The sequence below is a fragment of the Merops nubicus genome, unplaced genomic scaffold, assembly GCF_000691845.1.
Source record: "Merops nubicus isolate BGI_N331 unplaced genomic scaffold, ASM69184v1 scaffold17785, whole genome shotgun sequence".
Classification (NCBI taxonomy): Eukaryota; Metazoa; Chordata; class Aves; order Coraciiformes; family Meropidae; genus Merops; species Merops nubicus.
In genome coordinates this window covers 1-16,352 of record NW_008610483.1, presented here as the reverse complement: position 1 = coordinate 16,352, position 16,352 = coordinate 1, and the positions used below count along the sequence as shown (strand labels likewise).

At 42.1% G+C, this 16,352-nt stretch overlaps 2 protein-coding genes across 2 annotated transcripts in view; one reads left to right on the top strand and one right to left on the bottom strand.

Annotated features, from left to right (window-relative positions):
- The window catches only part of NPTN (neuroplastin), a 29,991-nt gene extending 29,630 nt beyond the window's left edge, over positions 1 to 361 (top strand). Inside the window, exon 8 of the mRNA XM_008940941.1 lies at positions 239 to 361. The gene's annotated coding sequence lies outside the window, so the exon portion shown is untranslated. The remainder of the gene's footprint in view (positions 1 to 238) is intronic.
- Positions 362 to 914: 553 nt separating this feature from the next.
- Positions 915 to 15,375, bottom strand: REC114 (REC114 meiotic recombination protein; the record flags this gene model as incomplete). Its single annotated transcript, XM_008940940.1, has 5 exons — positions 915 to 1,076; positions 1,494 to 1,562; positions 2,432 to 2,641; positions 5,160 to 5,243; positions 15,286 to 15,375. Coding segments are annotated over 5 exons (615 nt in total), but the record flags the coding sequence as incomplete, so codon positions are not given.
- Positions 15,376 to 16,352: the final 977 nt, after the last annotated feature.

The window sequence follows — 16,352 nt, the reverse complement described above, 5'->3', positions numbered from 1 at the left end:
CCCGTGGCGCCGGTTTTTTTTTTTTTTTTTTACTTCCTGTAGCTGTTCCCAGTTGGCGAAGCTCTCAAACGCACCGCTGCCATCTAGTGAGACTTTTGTAAAGTACAGCGAAACGGAAAAACATATACAGTATATATTTATATTTTGGGGGAGGGTAGGGGAGGGGGGATACCAAAAGACAGTAATTGTGTTTCATTTCGAAGCTGCTGATATTCATTCCTTACTGTATGGCTGAAAGAGGAGAGAATGACACTGTCCTGGTACTTAGAGAAGTAATATAAATTGAAATTATCTTAAGGGCTTAACCTATATAGAGAGACTTGGGTGTCCTACAATCAGACTTCAAAAGCTGGAAGGGTTCGATGTGCTGGTGGTGGTGGAATGCAGTTGAAAACAAACCAACCTTCAGTTTATAAATATATATATATGATTGCTTTTTAAGTGATTTTTTGTTTTGTTTTGTTAACTCATGTAAATTCTCAAATCCTTTTGCACTGATGTGTTCAACATATTCTTGTACATTCAAGTCAGGCAAACTTTTATAATTTTCTTTTTTTTTGTTTGTTTGTTTTTTGTTTAAATGATGAAATGTTACAGCATGGTGATATTCTATGCAACTAGTTATACTCTTTTAGTTTGACACTGTAATTTCTCATGATTTAAAGATTGTAGAAATAGACCTAACAGGGTTCTCATGATGTGCGTAACTGTAGATGCATGAACTTGTGTTCTGTGTGTATTTGTTGAAGTGCAATGATGTATAAAAAGTGGATTCACCTGTTTTTAAAAATAAAACACTGACAAAAAAAAACCAAACCAAACAACCCGTGTGAGACTCTTTCCGCTATTTAATCACCCTTAAGCTCGCGTATCCCGAGCGCTGGGCAGCCTGGGGCGTGAATCCCTGATGTTCCTCAGCCTTCCGTGAGCTTTTTCAGTTCCTTCTCCACCTCTTCCACGAAAGCCGGGAAGTTCTGATCCAAGAGGCAGAGGCGGATGAAGGGCCCCAGCTCCCAGCTGTGCCAGGCTGCGTGCCCGTGGGTGAGGGGCAGCTCGGGCCCCCTCCTCAGCACAGCCTGCGGGGGGAAAAGCAGCCCTGGAACCGCACTGCTGCCTCGGAGCCTCCCTCTGCCCTCCCCAACGATGTGGCTGCCTCCTCGCTACTGCCGCCAGAATGTCTCCCTCAGGTACGACTCCCCTCTGGAATTCTCTTCTCCCATACCTGGCTTCCATCCCTGTGTCGCCTTGGCGAAGCTCTGGGGCTCTTTGGGAGCTAAACCATCCCTTTTGTGCCCATTTAACGCCCTCCCCGCATTTTTTCCCTTTGGTGGTGGGTGAACTGTGCCTCGGGTCACTTTGGAGTGTCAGATGAGAGTTCAGCAGACATTTACCAGACGTTTACAGAGTATGAGGTCTTTTGTGCCCTCTCCGTGCGGAAGAGACTCGGTTACAGCATCTTAAACACCGGATATTTATCTTTTTTCTTTTTTTACCTGTGCTAGCTGTGTTACGGATCTTCTTTCTCCAAGGCTTGTACGGGAATCTGGTAGAGGCTCATCTGGCTAGAAAATAGCAGATGCAAACAAGGGCTCATTGCCAAGCTGAGTGTGGGTATGTGCAGGAGGGGATGCAGTTCCATTTTTAGAGGTAATGGGAAGAGATTTATGCAGGAAAACCGGCATCTTTTTATGGAACCTGAATGCACATCTGCTCAAAGACATGAAATAATGGGCCTGTGGTTAAACTGTCATGGCTAAATTAAGATACTTCCACCAAGTAGTTTGGAAATGAACTTTAAAAAACACTGTGTACAAGTGCTCACCAGGAACAGCATTTTCCCTTTCCCATTTTTCCTTCCTCCTTCACTGAAAACAAGGTCTAAGGTTTCAGTTCTATTTTCTGAGTGAAGTTTTCAGTCTAACTTCTGGAGCCAAGAGCCTATTTTTTTACTTCCCTTTCTGTGCTTTAGCTTACAAGGAAACAAGCAGAGCTCAAGCTATATGTAATCTACTGAAAGACCAACCAGCCAGTCTTTAATATCAGCTGTGGAAGGTCTCCCATGTACCTTCCTGGAAATCCTGTGAGTCAAATTGGCAATTTTTCCCCCCACACTTTCTCGACTAATTCCACTGTCCAGTAGAGTAGGACCTTCCTAGATTCAATTGTGAAAATGATGGAGCTGAAGGCTTTGCTTTTCCTTTTTCAGGGCTCAGTCTTTTGCCAAAGCATTCCACCATCTGACTGGGAATTGGCAAACACTTGGCTGTAGCGTTTGCTGCCCTTTCTGTTAATGGTTTAATAACCTCTCCTGTGCTTGCTTGGGCCCTGAACAAATTCTTCTCTTCCCTTCCAGGCTGCCTAGTTAAGGCAAAGTTCCAACCCCAGAGCAAAGCCTTTTCCTCACCTGTCAATCTCATTTGAATTTACTTACTCGCTGTAGTACTGCTGCATTTTGTTCCATGTCCTCCTCTTGGTTTTCACCATGCCCCAGCTGACTGTGACAGAGCTGCTGGCTTTGGCCCTCCATTACCTGAACGGGTACGTACTCGGCAAGCTTCTGTACACAACTGCAGCACAGCTCCTGCATCTGCTCCTTGGAGTTGCCCCCAAACTGGACACGAAACATGCGGCACTCATTCTGCTCAGAAACCAAGGAGAAATTAAATTAGCTGTGAAGCCCCTCAAGCTGGTCTGGCTTCATTACATACTGTTAAAGTTAGGAAGAAAGCAGTTAATTTTTTGATCACTGCAGCAACTTAGAGCAGAGGAAACTTGTTTCTTCACTTTTTTTTTCCCCAGCAGCTAAACCAGGAGACTGTGATTCCCAGTTTGAAAAGCAGTTAAACACCAAGAAAATGGTAAGTGAGCAGGAGCACGTGTCAGTTAAAGTTCTAGCCAAGGGAACAAACATTGCCGTGATGAGAGAGGTTTCAGGTGTATAGCAGGGAAACTGAAGAAGCTCAAATGCATTGCTATAAGTAGTGAAATAATAGTAAAAATAATTGAAAATTCTGAATAGAACTGAACCCCAGTATAGATTGTCAGGCTGTACCCTAAGAGGTGATTTTTAAGTAGATGAGGCCCAGCAAAGTGCCCTAAAAATGGAGGGGTGCAGAGTCTGAGGTGCATGATAAGCTTGTCCTGATGGAAGGCAGGTACATCGTGAATGCTCTTAGTTTAGGAAGTCAATTAATGGGATTTTTGGTTTGCTCTTGAAATTTCAAAATTAAAATGCAATTAAAAGCCCCAGAAAAGAAATTAGTTTTTCTTGGATCAACCCATCTTATCTGAGTCTTCATCCTTCTGAGATCTCAACTTCCAAAGGGCTTTTTTACCAACTGGACACGCTGCTAGACTGCTGATGACATGACTATGAGGACACCTTTCACTTCAGAGACTTGGCTCTCAGAGAAGAGCCAGCTTTTCATGACAGACTCTGAGTTTGAATGCATGTTATTTTAAGGTGCTTGTACTGCAGAAAATTATTTTTAAGGCATGGTAAGCAGAAAACCTTGTCTTGGTGCCTCTAAAAGGAAAAAATGTGAAAAGAATTCAAACTGCAGCGCTCATTTTACCAGTGCCCAGTTATATTTCTTCTAATTAACTAAGATGTCAACTGAACTAGGGCAGCTTCACATAGTGGTTTATAAACAACACCAGACTGTAAATTAAACATTTTTCCTTTATAAAAGGAGAGTGAGCCCTCAAATCCTGCATCTGATAGGTACAGCTTCAGCATTAGACACTTGTGTGCTTCACTGGGTAAGATTTCCACTAGTACAGTTGAGCTTCCGTGGTGATCTGCAACAGGTATTTTCTCTACATGGCTCCTTCTCATAGGCACAGAGGCTGACAGCATTTAAGGAATAATTTTGGCTGTGATTTAGGATATAAAGTAGAGAAACTGTACAATGGGACCACTGCAGTGCCACTCAATCCAGTTGAAGTTGTGAATTTATGGTAAGTAAAGATTTAGATGCACCAAATTCATTTAAGAGTCTGTTAATGATCCTCCTTCTCTGAACGGTCCCTCGGAGTTTTGTTCGAGCCTCAAAGCGGTTGTGAAGTTGATTTTTGCGTTGCTTGTGGGATTCAGCAGAATCCCTTAATGCTGTGCTGGGAACTGGTTCTGTTAATGGCAAAGGAAACCAAAGGATCATCTACGGATTCATCAGAACTAATTACTGCAGCAGCTCCATGGCCTTCAGCGGCACTCCGCGGTTTACAAGAATCTGACAAATCCGTGAGCACAAAGGTGGTTGGATTCAGGCAAGCATAAGCCATGAATTTGAAAGGGCTGAAGGTATTTATGCAGTTCTGGTGCTGTTGTTAGACTGGGCTCACTCTTGAACGAGATGAGGCTGGTCTCTGGCAGCTACCGAACAAGGGGCTCATCACCTTTTCCCAGAATTCCTGTTTCTAACTTAAGGGATGAATTCTCTTGTCAAGTAGAGGGAGATAAGCTAGAGGCAGCTGTTCCCGCTGAAAAAACAAAGCCCAAAAACTATCAGGGGAGAAGGGAGATCTCTTCTCACTTCAAACAGGCTTTGTTTCTGAAAAACCTGGTGAGTGCTCAGGGTAGATGAATAAGAAGCTTCTCTGCGTTCACCTAAGAACCAAGAATACTGAGATTTAGACATAGGCTGGTAATGGCCGATTGCTGTTTAATTATTTACAGACTGAGCAACTGCTTTTTGTGAGATGTGAGGGCAAGGCCAGAAACAGAGATCCCTTTCAAATGCCTGAATCACCAGCCTGCCACTAGTGCCAGGTGTCTGGGGCCACAAAATGGCTAAATAATTGTCTGGTTAGATCCTTTGTTTACCAAAGTGAAGTATAACTCCTAGGTAACGTGTTCCTGTAGGTGTGAGAGAATCACTTCACTTTAAGTGTTGGCCATGGCAGATAGATTCTAAAATAAATACCAGTCTGGCTACTCTTTGAAGCAGTTTTAAAAAGCTGAGTATTAGCAGTTACAAAAGACACCAAGAAGATTGAATCCATTCTTATTTAATATCTAGAGTAAAAAACAAACAAACGAAAAAAAAACCAAGCCACTTTATACAGACAATTTACAGCTTTTTGGAAGTTCTGGTTTAATTTATCCACTATTAAGAACTGTGTTAGCTATTAGAAATGGGAAAATCACCTCACCATACCTTTGACTGTGCACGGAGCAGCAGGCAGTCTGCTCTCCTTACTATCCTCAGCCACTTGTGGGAATCGATTAATGAGAAGCCTTCCTGAAATAAAGCAGCACATAAACTACTCACACAGCAAACACGCGGCGCTCGCAGTCACATGCTTCTTGATGTCCCTGAATCCCCAGTGAGGATGAGTCCTCTGCATACATGCAACTTTTCTTTCTGTCAGACAATTGCCAGTGTGTCATTTTGACCCCACTAGGGATGAAATCAGAATCTGTAGCTCCAGTAACAACGCTATGTCAAGGGACGTTCTGATTTCCTTACATATTCTATGTTTATATTTGTGCACGTTAGGAAAGTCTCTGTGACGTGCAAAATAAACCACCTGCAGCAGAGCTTTACATTCTTCTGCATCCCCTGAAGTTGCCCGAGAGGGCAGCAGAGGACAGGCAAAGCTAGGGAAAGGGCCAGCAGCTGCTTTATCTAAGGCCCAGAGAGGCTCTTCTCCAGATGGAATTCAGGTAAACAAAGAGCAGCCTTGATAACATGATGAAGGGGTTTTTATACTCCAGTTGCGTTCAGTGTCAGACTCTTCTAACAAGACAGACTGCTCAGCATTCTGTAAAAACTCCCCGGGAAGCTGAAAACATCCTGTAAAAATTGCAAGGCAGTGGCCTGTGTCTCCCAAGGTACTTCCCACAGGCTGCCACATGGCTGTTAGTTAGCAAAGTCTGGGCAGGGGGGAACCCACACCAAATTTAAGGGCAGGGAGGAAAGGATTCACCTGTTTTATCTGGCCCCTAATGTGTTCAATGACCATGGCTTTTTGCATAGGCTGCTTTTCGTTGGTGTCCTAAGGGTCAAGAACCATAAGCCACGTCCCTCGTGGACCACCAGCAGTGTGGTTTTGCCAGAGTTCCCATCTGGGAAACCATCTGCCCTTCTGTTCTGGTAGGAGGAATCGCCTCAGGGAGACTCTGCTCCTTCCATGTGCTGGCACTGCCTGCAGAGTCTCATGCAACAGCTGCATGTGGATCTTTAACCTCTTTAAAGAGGAATGTCTAGAAAGCATTGAAGAGTTGAACCAAAGGCAAACTGGCTCAGATGCCTGCTAGGATAGACTCCAGAGCAGTAAGATGGTGTGCAAGAAACATTCCCAAAAGATCTGAGGTCAGAGGGAGAAAACAATTTCCCTCTCCACTCCAAACCCACGTGCTGCCAGCAGGAAAAGACACCAGTCACCTGCAGCGTGTCTGTTTGCACTGAGCACACTCAAAACATCTCAAGGTAGGACTTGCTGAGGTGTGTAAGGCCTCAAGGTCTTGAGAACAGGAAGACCTCACTTTGTGGCTGATGGGAAGTACCAAGGGATCCTCTGCTCCTACAGGAAATCTGTAAAGGAATCTGGATCCCCAGAGGGACAAGTGGAAATGACAGAGCTCACAAGAGAAAAGAGCATCCTGCTGGGTAAGTGGGTGTTCAGGCTGCTGAAGTAGTGGAGCAGGAGGCTGTGGCCAGCACGTTGATGTAAGGAGGCTAAAAAAAGACTGATTCCAATATCCCATTCCTTCACTAGGCCACTTTAACTTGTGCTTAGTCTGTTCTCTGCAGCTACTGGGTTTCATAGACATCAACTGGGTTTATTTAAATACAGCCGTGCCTATATTAAGTCTATTTTTATCATGGGTTTCCTATCACTGCAAGATGTAGGTCGAACAAATGTTGTCTCTTTAAAATAATAACTCTTTCAAAGAAGTCATAGAAGGCAGCCAGCATTTCACTTTCCTACCAGCTATTTCACAGGCATTTCCCAGCTTATCCTTTTATATGCCCTGTTTCTGAGGTAAAGCAAGCTGGAAAAAAAAACAGCATTTGAAGTTTTTATTCATGTACACCTAATTATTCAACTCCAATCCCAAAATCTGATTGAGATTTAATTTACTGCAAGTTTCATTAATTGAAGGACAAAGCAGGGAGCGTTTCCGTTCCTCTTGCACCTTTGGGTGACTGGATGTTGCCAGGCAGAAACAAGTAACTAGGAATAGCTAAACCAAAGAGAAGGCAGTGCAGTGCTTGAGCCATACCACACAATTTGGCACATGTGAGCTACCTGGAAAAGGAAAGGGGATGTTTTAGATAAACTCAGGTCTGCAGAACTACTCAGACTGAGCTCCCACCAGTTTACACCAGTAATTGTCATAAAGGTCAGGATCCTCTTGGATTTTCGTGGTTTCTAAGCAGCAAATGAGCTGATTTTGCTGCACGTTAAGGGCTGTTCTGTTCCTCGTGGCTTTTCCACGTTGTCTCAGTCAGCAGAGACTATATTTGTTCCATCACTCAAAGTTGAGAGAGCATCTCTGCCAAGATCCAGGAGCCCAGAGTCGGGTAGATCCTGCAAACTGCACACCAATATATTGACATTATTGACTATTTGTGCCTTCCTAGAGATAACTAATTGACTCTGAATCTGCTCTGGACATATGCACTGGCAAATTAAAAAGCAGCAGTCCCTCCAGATTGCTGCTGACAGAAGCAGAGAGAACAAAGCAGCTGTAGTTGCTGTTCCTGAGGAGGCCACATCCCTTAGTGCTTCGCAGCCAAAGCCTTTGCTGAGCAGTACTGGGCAGGAGCAAAGGCAGATGGCACTGTAAGATAATCAGGAACAGAGACAAAAAAGGCAGCCTGGGACTGGGCAGGAACATAAGGCCTCCAGCATTTACAATCTGAAGAGATAAATGGCAGAGCTTTTCTAAGTTTGATCATTAATGTTCAATCATGTTGATACTCCTGGTGTCATTCCCATACTTTTAAGAACACTGTTACTGAGGGAAAACGGTTTCATACATCTCAGACAAAAAAATTTAAGTCTCTCGGAGGGAGGACCCTGAGAAAAACTAAACTGAGGCAGAAAACAAAGCAAGACATTTCCCAAATATTTTAGAAGCAGGCAAGACACGAGCACACCCCACACAAGGGGCTGATAATGCTGCTCTAGCCTTGCACCCATCTGGTCCATCAGGAATTGAGAAATACTTTTGTTCTGGTTTTACATTCCAGAATTCATGAGGCTGCTGGATAACAAGGCCTGTGATATGTGCTGGAAAGTATTACGTGTTATTTATGAATATTTTTATTATTGTATCATCCAGAAACCCTGTGGTGCTAAGCAACATAGGAACGCAGGAACGGATTCTCCGTTTTATGATAGATTGCAAGGCCTTTGGTAACCCTATCTTCACTAAAAATTAATAAATATTTAAGAACTGTTAGTTGTCTAGCAGCTCAGCTATGCTGGCTTATATCAGTTTGGATTCCCTCATTCTGCAGGAGACAGCCATTTTCAAATGAAACTGAGCTATGTGTAAACAGTAAGTTAGGAAGAATTCCTTTTTGTCACAGATATTATATACTCTACCCTTAAATTACAACCAATACTTAAAAAAAAAGACAAATAGAACCCCAGGTTGCTACACTTCATGGTGCCTTTTCAGGGTGAGAGAAGAGAGTTGGAGAAAGCTCTTCTCTGGGGAAGGGTAAGATGCTCTGCTGCTCTGAGCACCCCACCTGCAAGCTCCTGCCATGCTGCACAAAACCAGTGGGGCCAGTTAAATAACCTGCCATTCTCTCCAGTTGGAGAGAGGAGCTGCCCAGTTACTGTGTCATCCTGTCTGGAACTCCACACCACGGGTCTACACACCATGCTGAGGATGCAAGATACAGTGAGAAATCTCTTCAGAGAAAATATTCACTACCTAGGTTTAAAGTATGATTTGCTAAGTCACAAATACTAACATTTTTTCACCTCGAATGTTTATACTAAATGATGCCTTGCTTGTTCTTAGATGTGTCCTACTAAGTCAAAAAGGCATGGTAATATTATTTCCAGGTAGTTACACAGTGTGGTTAATACATCTGATAAGTCTGCAACAGAAAAGAAATATTGTAGTTGAGAAGGCTGTTAGTATCTCAAGAGACAGGAAAAATAAGGATGCGAGAGCAGACAGCCTGAAAAAGCTTCCAAATTATGTTTGAATATTACACAGAACACTAAAGAATAAAGGAAACTGAGATGCTTTCAGAAAACTTCAGCAGAATTGGAAAATGTCTTGAAAAGTATGTGTTTTGATGGTGAACTCTTAGATATTTAGTTATTAATAGGTTATTGTAAGATAAACTGTGCCTGCTTGAAACATGACATATAGATAATACATCTGCCTGTATCTGACAAATAACAACTTTTAACTCAGTGCCTTCCAGATAATGTGAATTTCCATTTTACACTTTTTAAATTGGAAAACTGCTTATTCTGTTAAAAAAAAATTAAACTCTTCCTTTCATTAACGATGGTAGAAAAAAAATGCAATTCCAGCTTAAAGTTCAAAGTCGTGGCAGTTAAACTTTGGAACATAATTCCATTATTGCCTTGTAATACATCTAGAGGCAGAAATCTTCCTTATTTGTATCTTTTCCCAAGACCTAAATAAGGCCACAGACATGAGTTTTTATTCCTGCAGTAGGAGCAAACTGAGTCAAGAGTAGGAGTGTCAACGTGAGGAAAGAAAAAATCCCTAAACATGACAACTTACAGAGTGGGAGATGCAGGAATCTGTCCCTACAAAAACTACCAAGCTACATGCCATTATCTGTGTTATCTTTTTGCACGCAATTTTTTTTACTCCCAGGGTAAAATCTCTGAAGATTCCAAACCCGTGTGGACACCATCCTGGGCACCCTGCTGTGGGTGACCCTGCTGGAGCAGGGGGATTGGATGAGATGATCTCCAGAGGTCCCTTCCACCCCCCACCATTCTGTGATACCAAACATAAACAGGGAAGCTGATGCAGCAAGATATTCAGCTTGTAGAAAACAATCATGTCAATGCAACAAACTACAATCAAAATTTTTGAACTACAATTACAGTACTGAATAAGTCACTAAAGCTAAGATTCCTTTTTTTTTTACAGCAATCACAGGACCTCTAATAAAAAAACCCAGCCTTCCTCTGCTTTGCAGTGTGCTGTCACTAAGCAGCATCAGCAGCCTCCTCCCTTCCCTTGGTTTCTCTCAAATGTCCTCATTTACTGCAGAGGGACTTTGGTCTACCCAAGGCACCACTGTGAATATCATCTCCAAAATTTGGTGCATCAGTTTCAGGCACTGCAAAGCGAGCATCCAGAACATCAGAGCGCCTGCTGAATGCTTGCCTAATTAATGAGCTAGCATCCACTGCACCCTAAGCACTGCTAGCTTATTAGGAGTCATGAGGGGACCAGGAGGGCACGGAGGACACTTAGTCTACACTTTGAAAGATCAGGTCACAAATCAATTACTGCAGATTAATTTTATCCTATTAAATAAGTCCACTTCACAGTTTCAATTAGTTTAATTTGTAGGATATTAAGAATTCCAGCACCAGAATTAAATGCATCAAATAATCCACCAAAATACAATCTTCCCAATGCGCTGATCCAAAGGAGGGAAAGGAAATAAGAGTTGTGGTAAACAGGACATGATGTATCTCGAGAGTATGGCCAAAAATTGAGAGATGCTGTTGAGATATTCCTGTAAAATTCCATTATCTACTGTATGGAAGAATGAGATTTTTCTACTGTAAAATATGCAGTCTGTTAGGCAACACTGCAGCAAAAACGGGTTCTAAAAACACATTATGTAATTTAATTCCAAATTAAGAACTTTGTTTAAAACAAAACAAAACAAAACAAAACAACAACAAATCCAAACACCCATTGGTTTGCATTACACATCAGGGATTTTTGGATTTCTAAAGGAAAGGAGTTGTTAAGATAGCTTCCAGTATGGCTCTGGCAGTGTGATTAAAGAATCTTTACAGTGATCTCGAATGCATGCCCGTAACCCAAAAGCTTACTGTTAAAATAAGTTCTTTTCTTTGAGCAACCGGTGGAAACACTGAATACACCCACAATTATGTGTTATAGTAGTGTGGAAGGACTCTCATGACCAGCTCTGGAGCATCCTGAGATACTGTAATCAATTGTCTCTAACCTAGGGCATCTCAGTGTGTAGCAGTGTGCACAGCTCCTTGCATTTTACTGATCTGCTTGGTCTAAAAGTGCCGAGACTCAGGGCATATATTGTAGCTTTCTTTTTGGCAAGAAAATGGTATTTCAACTTCCATTAGTGAGAAGACTTCTAGGAGGGAATTCATTAAGTACTCTTTTGCTGCTGGTGAAAATAATTCTGTAGTCTTCTGTATGTATTAAAATAATCAGTTCTTAGGATATGTGAATATTTTATTATTTTATAAATGTTCTTCTCAGAAACAGATCATATAGAAGAGTAATACTCTCACTTGGCTCTAAATAGCTACCGTTCTTTAAGAAAAAGGTTTGCTAACACTCCTGCTTTAAGAAAATAAAGAAGACAAAGAGAATACATAAATGTATCCATTATAGAGAAAATATTTTGGTATCAAGTCGGGCATACTTGAATATTCTTCCCAGAATGGATCATGTTCATCCAACCATCAATGAAATACAGATTTCCATATCTGCACAACTCTTTCACCTCAGTTCTGTGCAAATGGAGCTGTAGTGAATGTTGCAGATAGCGGAAAGGTGGACACCAAAGAAGAGGATTCACTAACTAACTCAAACAAAAAGTTACCTTCTCTTGTTCTCACTCTGACGGGAAAGTACGTTGCAGAGAACAGTTTCTGTATTTTATTATTTCATAAATCACTGCTTGATGTGAAAGAAGTTTGATGAAAGAATCACTAAGTAATGCAACAAAATATGCCTTCATCCACAAAAAAGAAATAAAAAAGCTGTTTGTGGGGCCCATGCTCCCCAGGAGAGCAAATACTGGGAGCTATCACTAGCAAGTTGTTGGCCAACTGAGATAAGTTTAGCAGAAAACTATGAAGCCAAGCAGCACTGAGTTCAGACAAGCATTAGTTCCCTTAACATCACTGTTTCCTGCAGAAAAATGGGCACAGAGAAGTTCGGTGTGAAATACAAACCAGCCAAAGTCTGGAAGTTCACACTTTTCAGGACGTGACTTGGATTTTTTGCTGGACTCTTTCAAAAGCATCCACCCACAGTATTATCAGTGTAACGCAGAGCTTGCTGGCAGCTAAAAATGTTCAATTTTTGGCTTCTGCAAAATGTACACACCACTGAAGAACAGGGATTTTTATCTTCCTAAAGAAAATAGAAGGTACAAACCAAGAGAGTTTGCATCTATTAATGCCCTGATTTTACTATGTTCCTTGCCAATTTTAAACTGGAAGAGAAGAAAATGACATACTACAGCATTACCCATTTCAAAAGCATCCTGTTAATAAGTTTTCTTTGTTACAGATGTTGGATGAAAACTTCCTTTTTTAAAAACTCTTACTTAGGATGGTTCATGTTAAAAATCTTGGGATGGCTTGAGAGTTCCAGCTCTGCCATTGTTTAGGAAAACAAACCATAAATAGGAACATTCACCAGGGAATTAATTCTTGAATTTAGTTAGTTCAGGTCATTCTTGGATTAGTGTTAGAGGGGAAAAAAATCTCTTTATCCATGGAAAGTTTACAAAAATACACCACAGTTGTTCCAGTTGAGAAGGAAATGGTGGCCCTGTGACAGAGCCTGTGCCTCGCTGCATTCCTGTGCAGAGGTACCAGGTACAAAGCTGCGATAATCGTTATCTGCTTCCCTCAAAACCAGGAGCCTGTAGTACATCAAAAGTTCAGAAAAGTAGGGATTAGAAGATAAGTCAAAAGACTAGACATCAACAACTTAACAGATGCAGTTACTACATAGCAAGAAAAGGTTCTGTAAGTAAAGCAGAGGGAATTTCAGGGCAAGTAAGGCAGTATGTAGATGTTGGAGAACCCCTTGGCAATAAAAAGGAAACGTTCAGTAGCCCAGGCCAGCAAGTACACAGTAAAACCATGAGCTGAGTCATGCCAACAACTGCAGCTTTCTGTCAAACTTGGGACGTTCCCTCTGGAGCAGAAACTAGTGCATTATCCTCTGTGACAAAATGTCCATTATAATGGACCCCCAGTGAGAAGATTTGGTCTGTGACTGATTCAAAAAGAGCTGTATGTACTTAGTCGTGCAAAGCCTGTTTAAATATTGTGACAGGTTTCTGACAACTCTGGAGAGCTGGAGATGAGAGGGAGATGGAACCACTGACATTAACCATTTCTGCAGGCTGATTATTCCCAAAGCAGGAACAGACTGCACACCATTGCAGCTTTTTTTGTTGTACAGCATCTTCAATAAGGAGTTTAAATAATGTCCCCCGTGACACAGCATTGGGAAAAGGGCTGTTTCTGGGAGGACATGTGCTGAAGGAACAAGGCTAGGCAGGAAAGCTGAGCCAGATGTGCTGGATCAAATCCCAGGAAACTTAACAGAGCCCTTGAAGATGCCTGCCCAGGATCAGAACTAGCAGGTTGGGTATCTGCTAGGTTCTTTTTCAGCAAGTCAAGTATGTTTAAGAAAAAAGGCTGGGAAGACCTCAACTGCTCTAATCTCTGAGAAACATGAACAGACATAGGGCATGCTGTACCAATGCTTTTCACACCACTTTGATCCTGTGCGCACACAACACACTTGCAGCATGATCCTGGTTATATTCTTAGGCTGTGATTGTTACTTCAATATCCTGGTGTCCCTTAGAAGCTGGAAGAAACCTGACAGATCTCAGAAATCCTTCATCTGGCATTTCAATCAAGGCAGCTGCCTGAAAGCTTCCCTAGCCAAACTTAAGAGCTGTAAGAAAGTGTTTTTCTCAGCCAAGTCTTTATAAAGCTTTCCTTATACATCCTGCACTCATCCCTTACAACAGTACACTTTTATCTGCTCACTGTGACTTGCCAGATTCAGTCTTTGCCAGACGCAGGCTTTGAAGGACTACAGCTTTTGTCTGTGCCTTTTTTGCTCCTTAGACATTCAAATTTACTTTCAGTTAACTTTTATATCATTTTTTCAAGAACATTCTACAGAGTAATGGAAATCTACTATTGGCTAAAGAGTTGCACCCATCTGACTAGGATACTGAAAACAGGACTGGCCCCAGGAACGGTGCATTCTGCACTGACCCATTCCAGGCAGAATTTGGTAAGAGGTAGCAGCAAATCTCATTTCAGTTGTGTTTCTTTTAACTATCTATCTGAACTTTCAATCAATCCACCCCATTTTTTTATTGAACACAACTGCTAAAATAGTTGCCGTGGCCCATTTTACCTTGTCCTAGCTAAAATGCATGGAAGACCTTTTAAGAGGCACAGTGAAAACTAATTTATAGGCTTACACATATTTAAAGCTACAACATACTCTTACACATTCTGTATTTAAAAAAAGTCTTTATTATCTTAGTACTGCAGTATCTTCTTGTGGTTTGTAATAGCTTTCTAATATATTTATCAGCCAATTCCCAGTTGCTATCATCACTGAGTATTGGTGACATGCACTGAACACACTTGATTCCACTTTCCAGCACAGGCCTTCTGTGTCCCAAGCACCAAACCAGCTCTTCCTACATGGAGTGTTTCTTTTAACCTCTTCACTGTCATTTTGAAATCTTTCCAGTTAATCAGCTGGTCGTGCTTAAATAAGTACAGGCTACAGGAAAATCAGCTGACACGGCTGTCAAGTTGTTATTTTGTCACCATGACTGTAAGTTATATGTTAGATCACATTACCTGACATAGAAAACACCATATCCTTTGACAAACCAAATTATCAAAACCAAAATACTAACCAAACCAACCATCTGAATCACACAGCAAAACTTATAGGAAATTATAGTTCTATTTTTATCTATGCCTTAACAGGGTATTTCCTGTTACCTTAGGCAGAAGAACTGTGAATAAAACCCACATATGTTTCCATATCAGCAGCACTTTGTATTATATCTTAATCTAGATTTTTAGAACCACGGAAGAAACATGCTTCTTCAGTTTGAGCTAGTGCATTTAGTATTATTCTGACAAACTTAAGGAGAGAAAGTGGCATATGAGAATTCCCCTGAGGAAAATGACATTGTCAAGTTTCCTTTCAGGGGGAGAGAACATGAGCCCAGAAGGGAAAGGAAGTAAGGAAGTTACTGCTGATGCTGACATGAAAGGAGAAATGTTCTGGATACACCTGAAACTTACCAGTACTGTTCGCCCTTGGGAAATAAAGAAATGGCCAGATACAACAATGGTGAGGATAAGATGGCCTGATTCTTCGTTCGATTCAAAAACCTTTAAAAAGATAAACAGAAAAACAAAACAAAACAAAAAAAACAACAAAATCTGTACAAACAGAATATGCATTTTCCCTTTCTAATGAAAAATAAAAGGTTGTGAAGTGGGATATTAGAAGTCAAGTGTGCAATTCTCAGTCATGCAACAGGTCCTCCACTCCCACAGACAGGAGGCCCATTTTTACTAATTCTAATTCCATGTACAGATTTAACTACTTCAAAGAAACATGGAGACTCTTCCAAATTGATCTCTAGTTTCTAATACCACAGGTCACTGCTGAAGGAAGGAATAAAAAAAAAGTGGGTCACTGTCATATCATTGGTGTGTTTGGGGAGGATGCTGGTGGGAAAGCTGAGAACCTGGGGCTCTTTAGCCTGGAGAGGAAAGGACTAAGAGGTTATCTGATCAATGCTCATCAATAGCTAAAGGGTGGGAGGCAAGAGGATGTGGCCTTGCCCAGCGATGGGGTCACAGGCACAAACTGCAACCCAAGAGGTTCCATCTGAATATAAGGTAAAACAACTTTGCTGTGAGGGTGCCTGACCCTGGAGCAGGTTGCCCGGGGGGGCTGTGGGGTTTCCTTTTTGGAAAAGGTTCCAAACACACCTGGATGCCATCCTGGGCACCCTGCTGTGGGGGACCTGCTGGAGCAGGGGTGCTGGATGAGTTGCAGCGGTCCCTTCCAACCCCACCATTTTGTGGTTCTGTGCGCTTACATTAGCAATTCAGGAAGTAAAATCTCTCCCGATTCCTGCATGAACCCTGCATTTTGATGGTTGGACTTGCTGCTCTTAGAGGTCTTTTCCACCCTTAATGATTCTAAGATGCTTGCAAAAACCTCACTTAATACTGCTCTCTACCCAGCCGCCTCCCAGCACACCCACGGCCGGCAGCCGCGCACCGCGCGTCACCTTCCAAGAGGAGGAGCTCTCCCCGTCCTCCTCGACCTCCCTCGGCGGCAAGAAGCGGCCGTA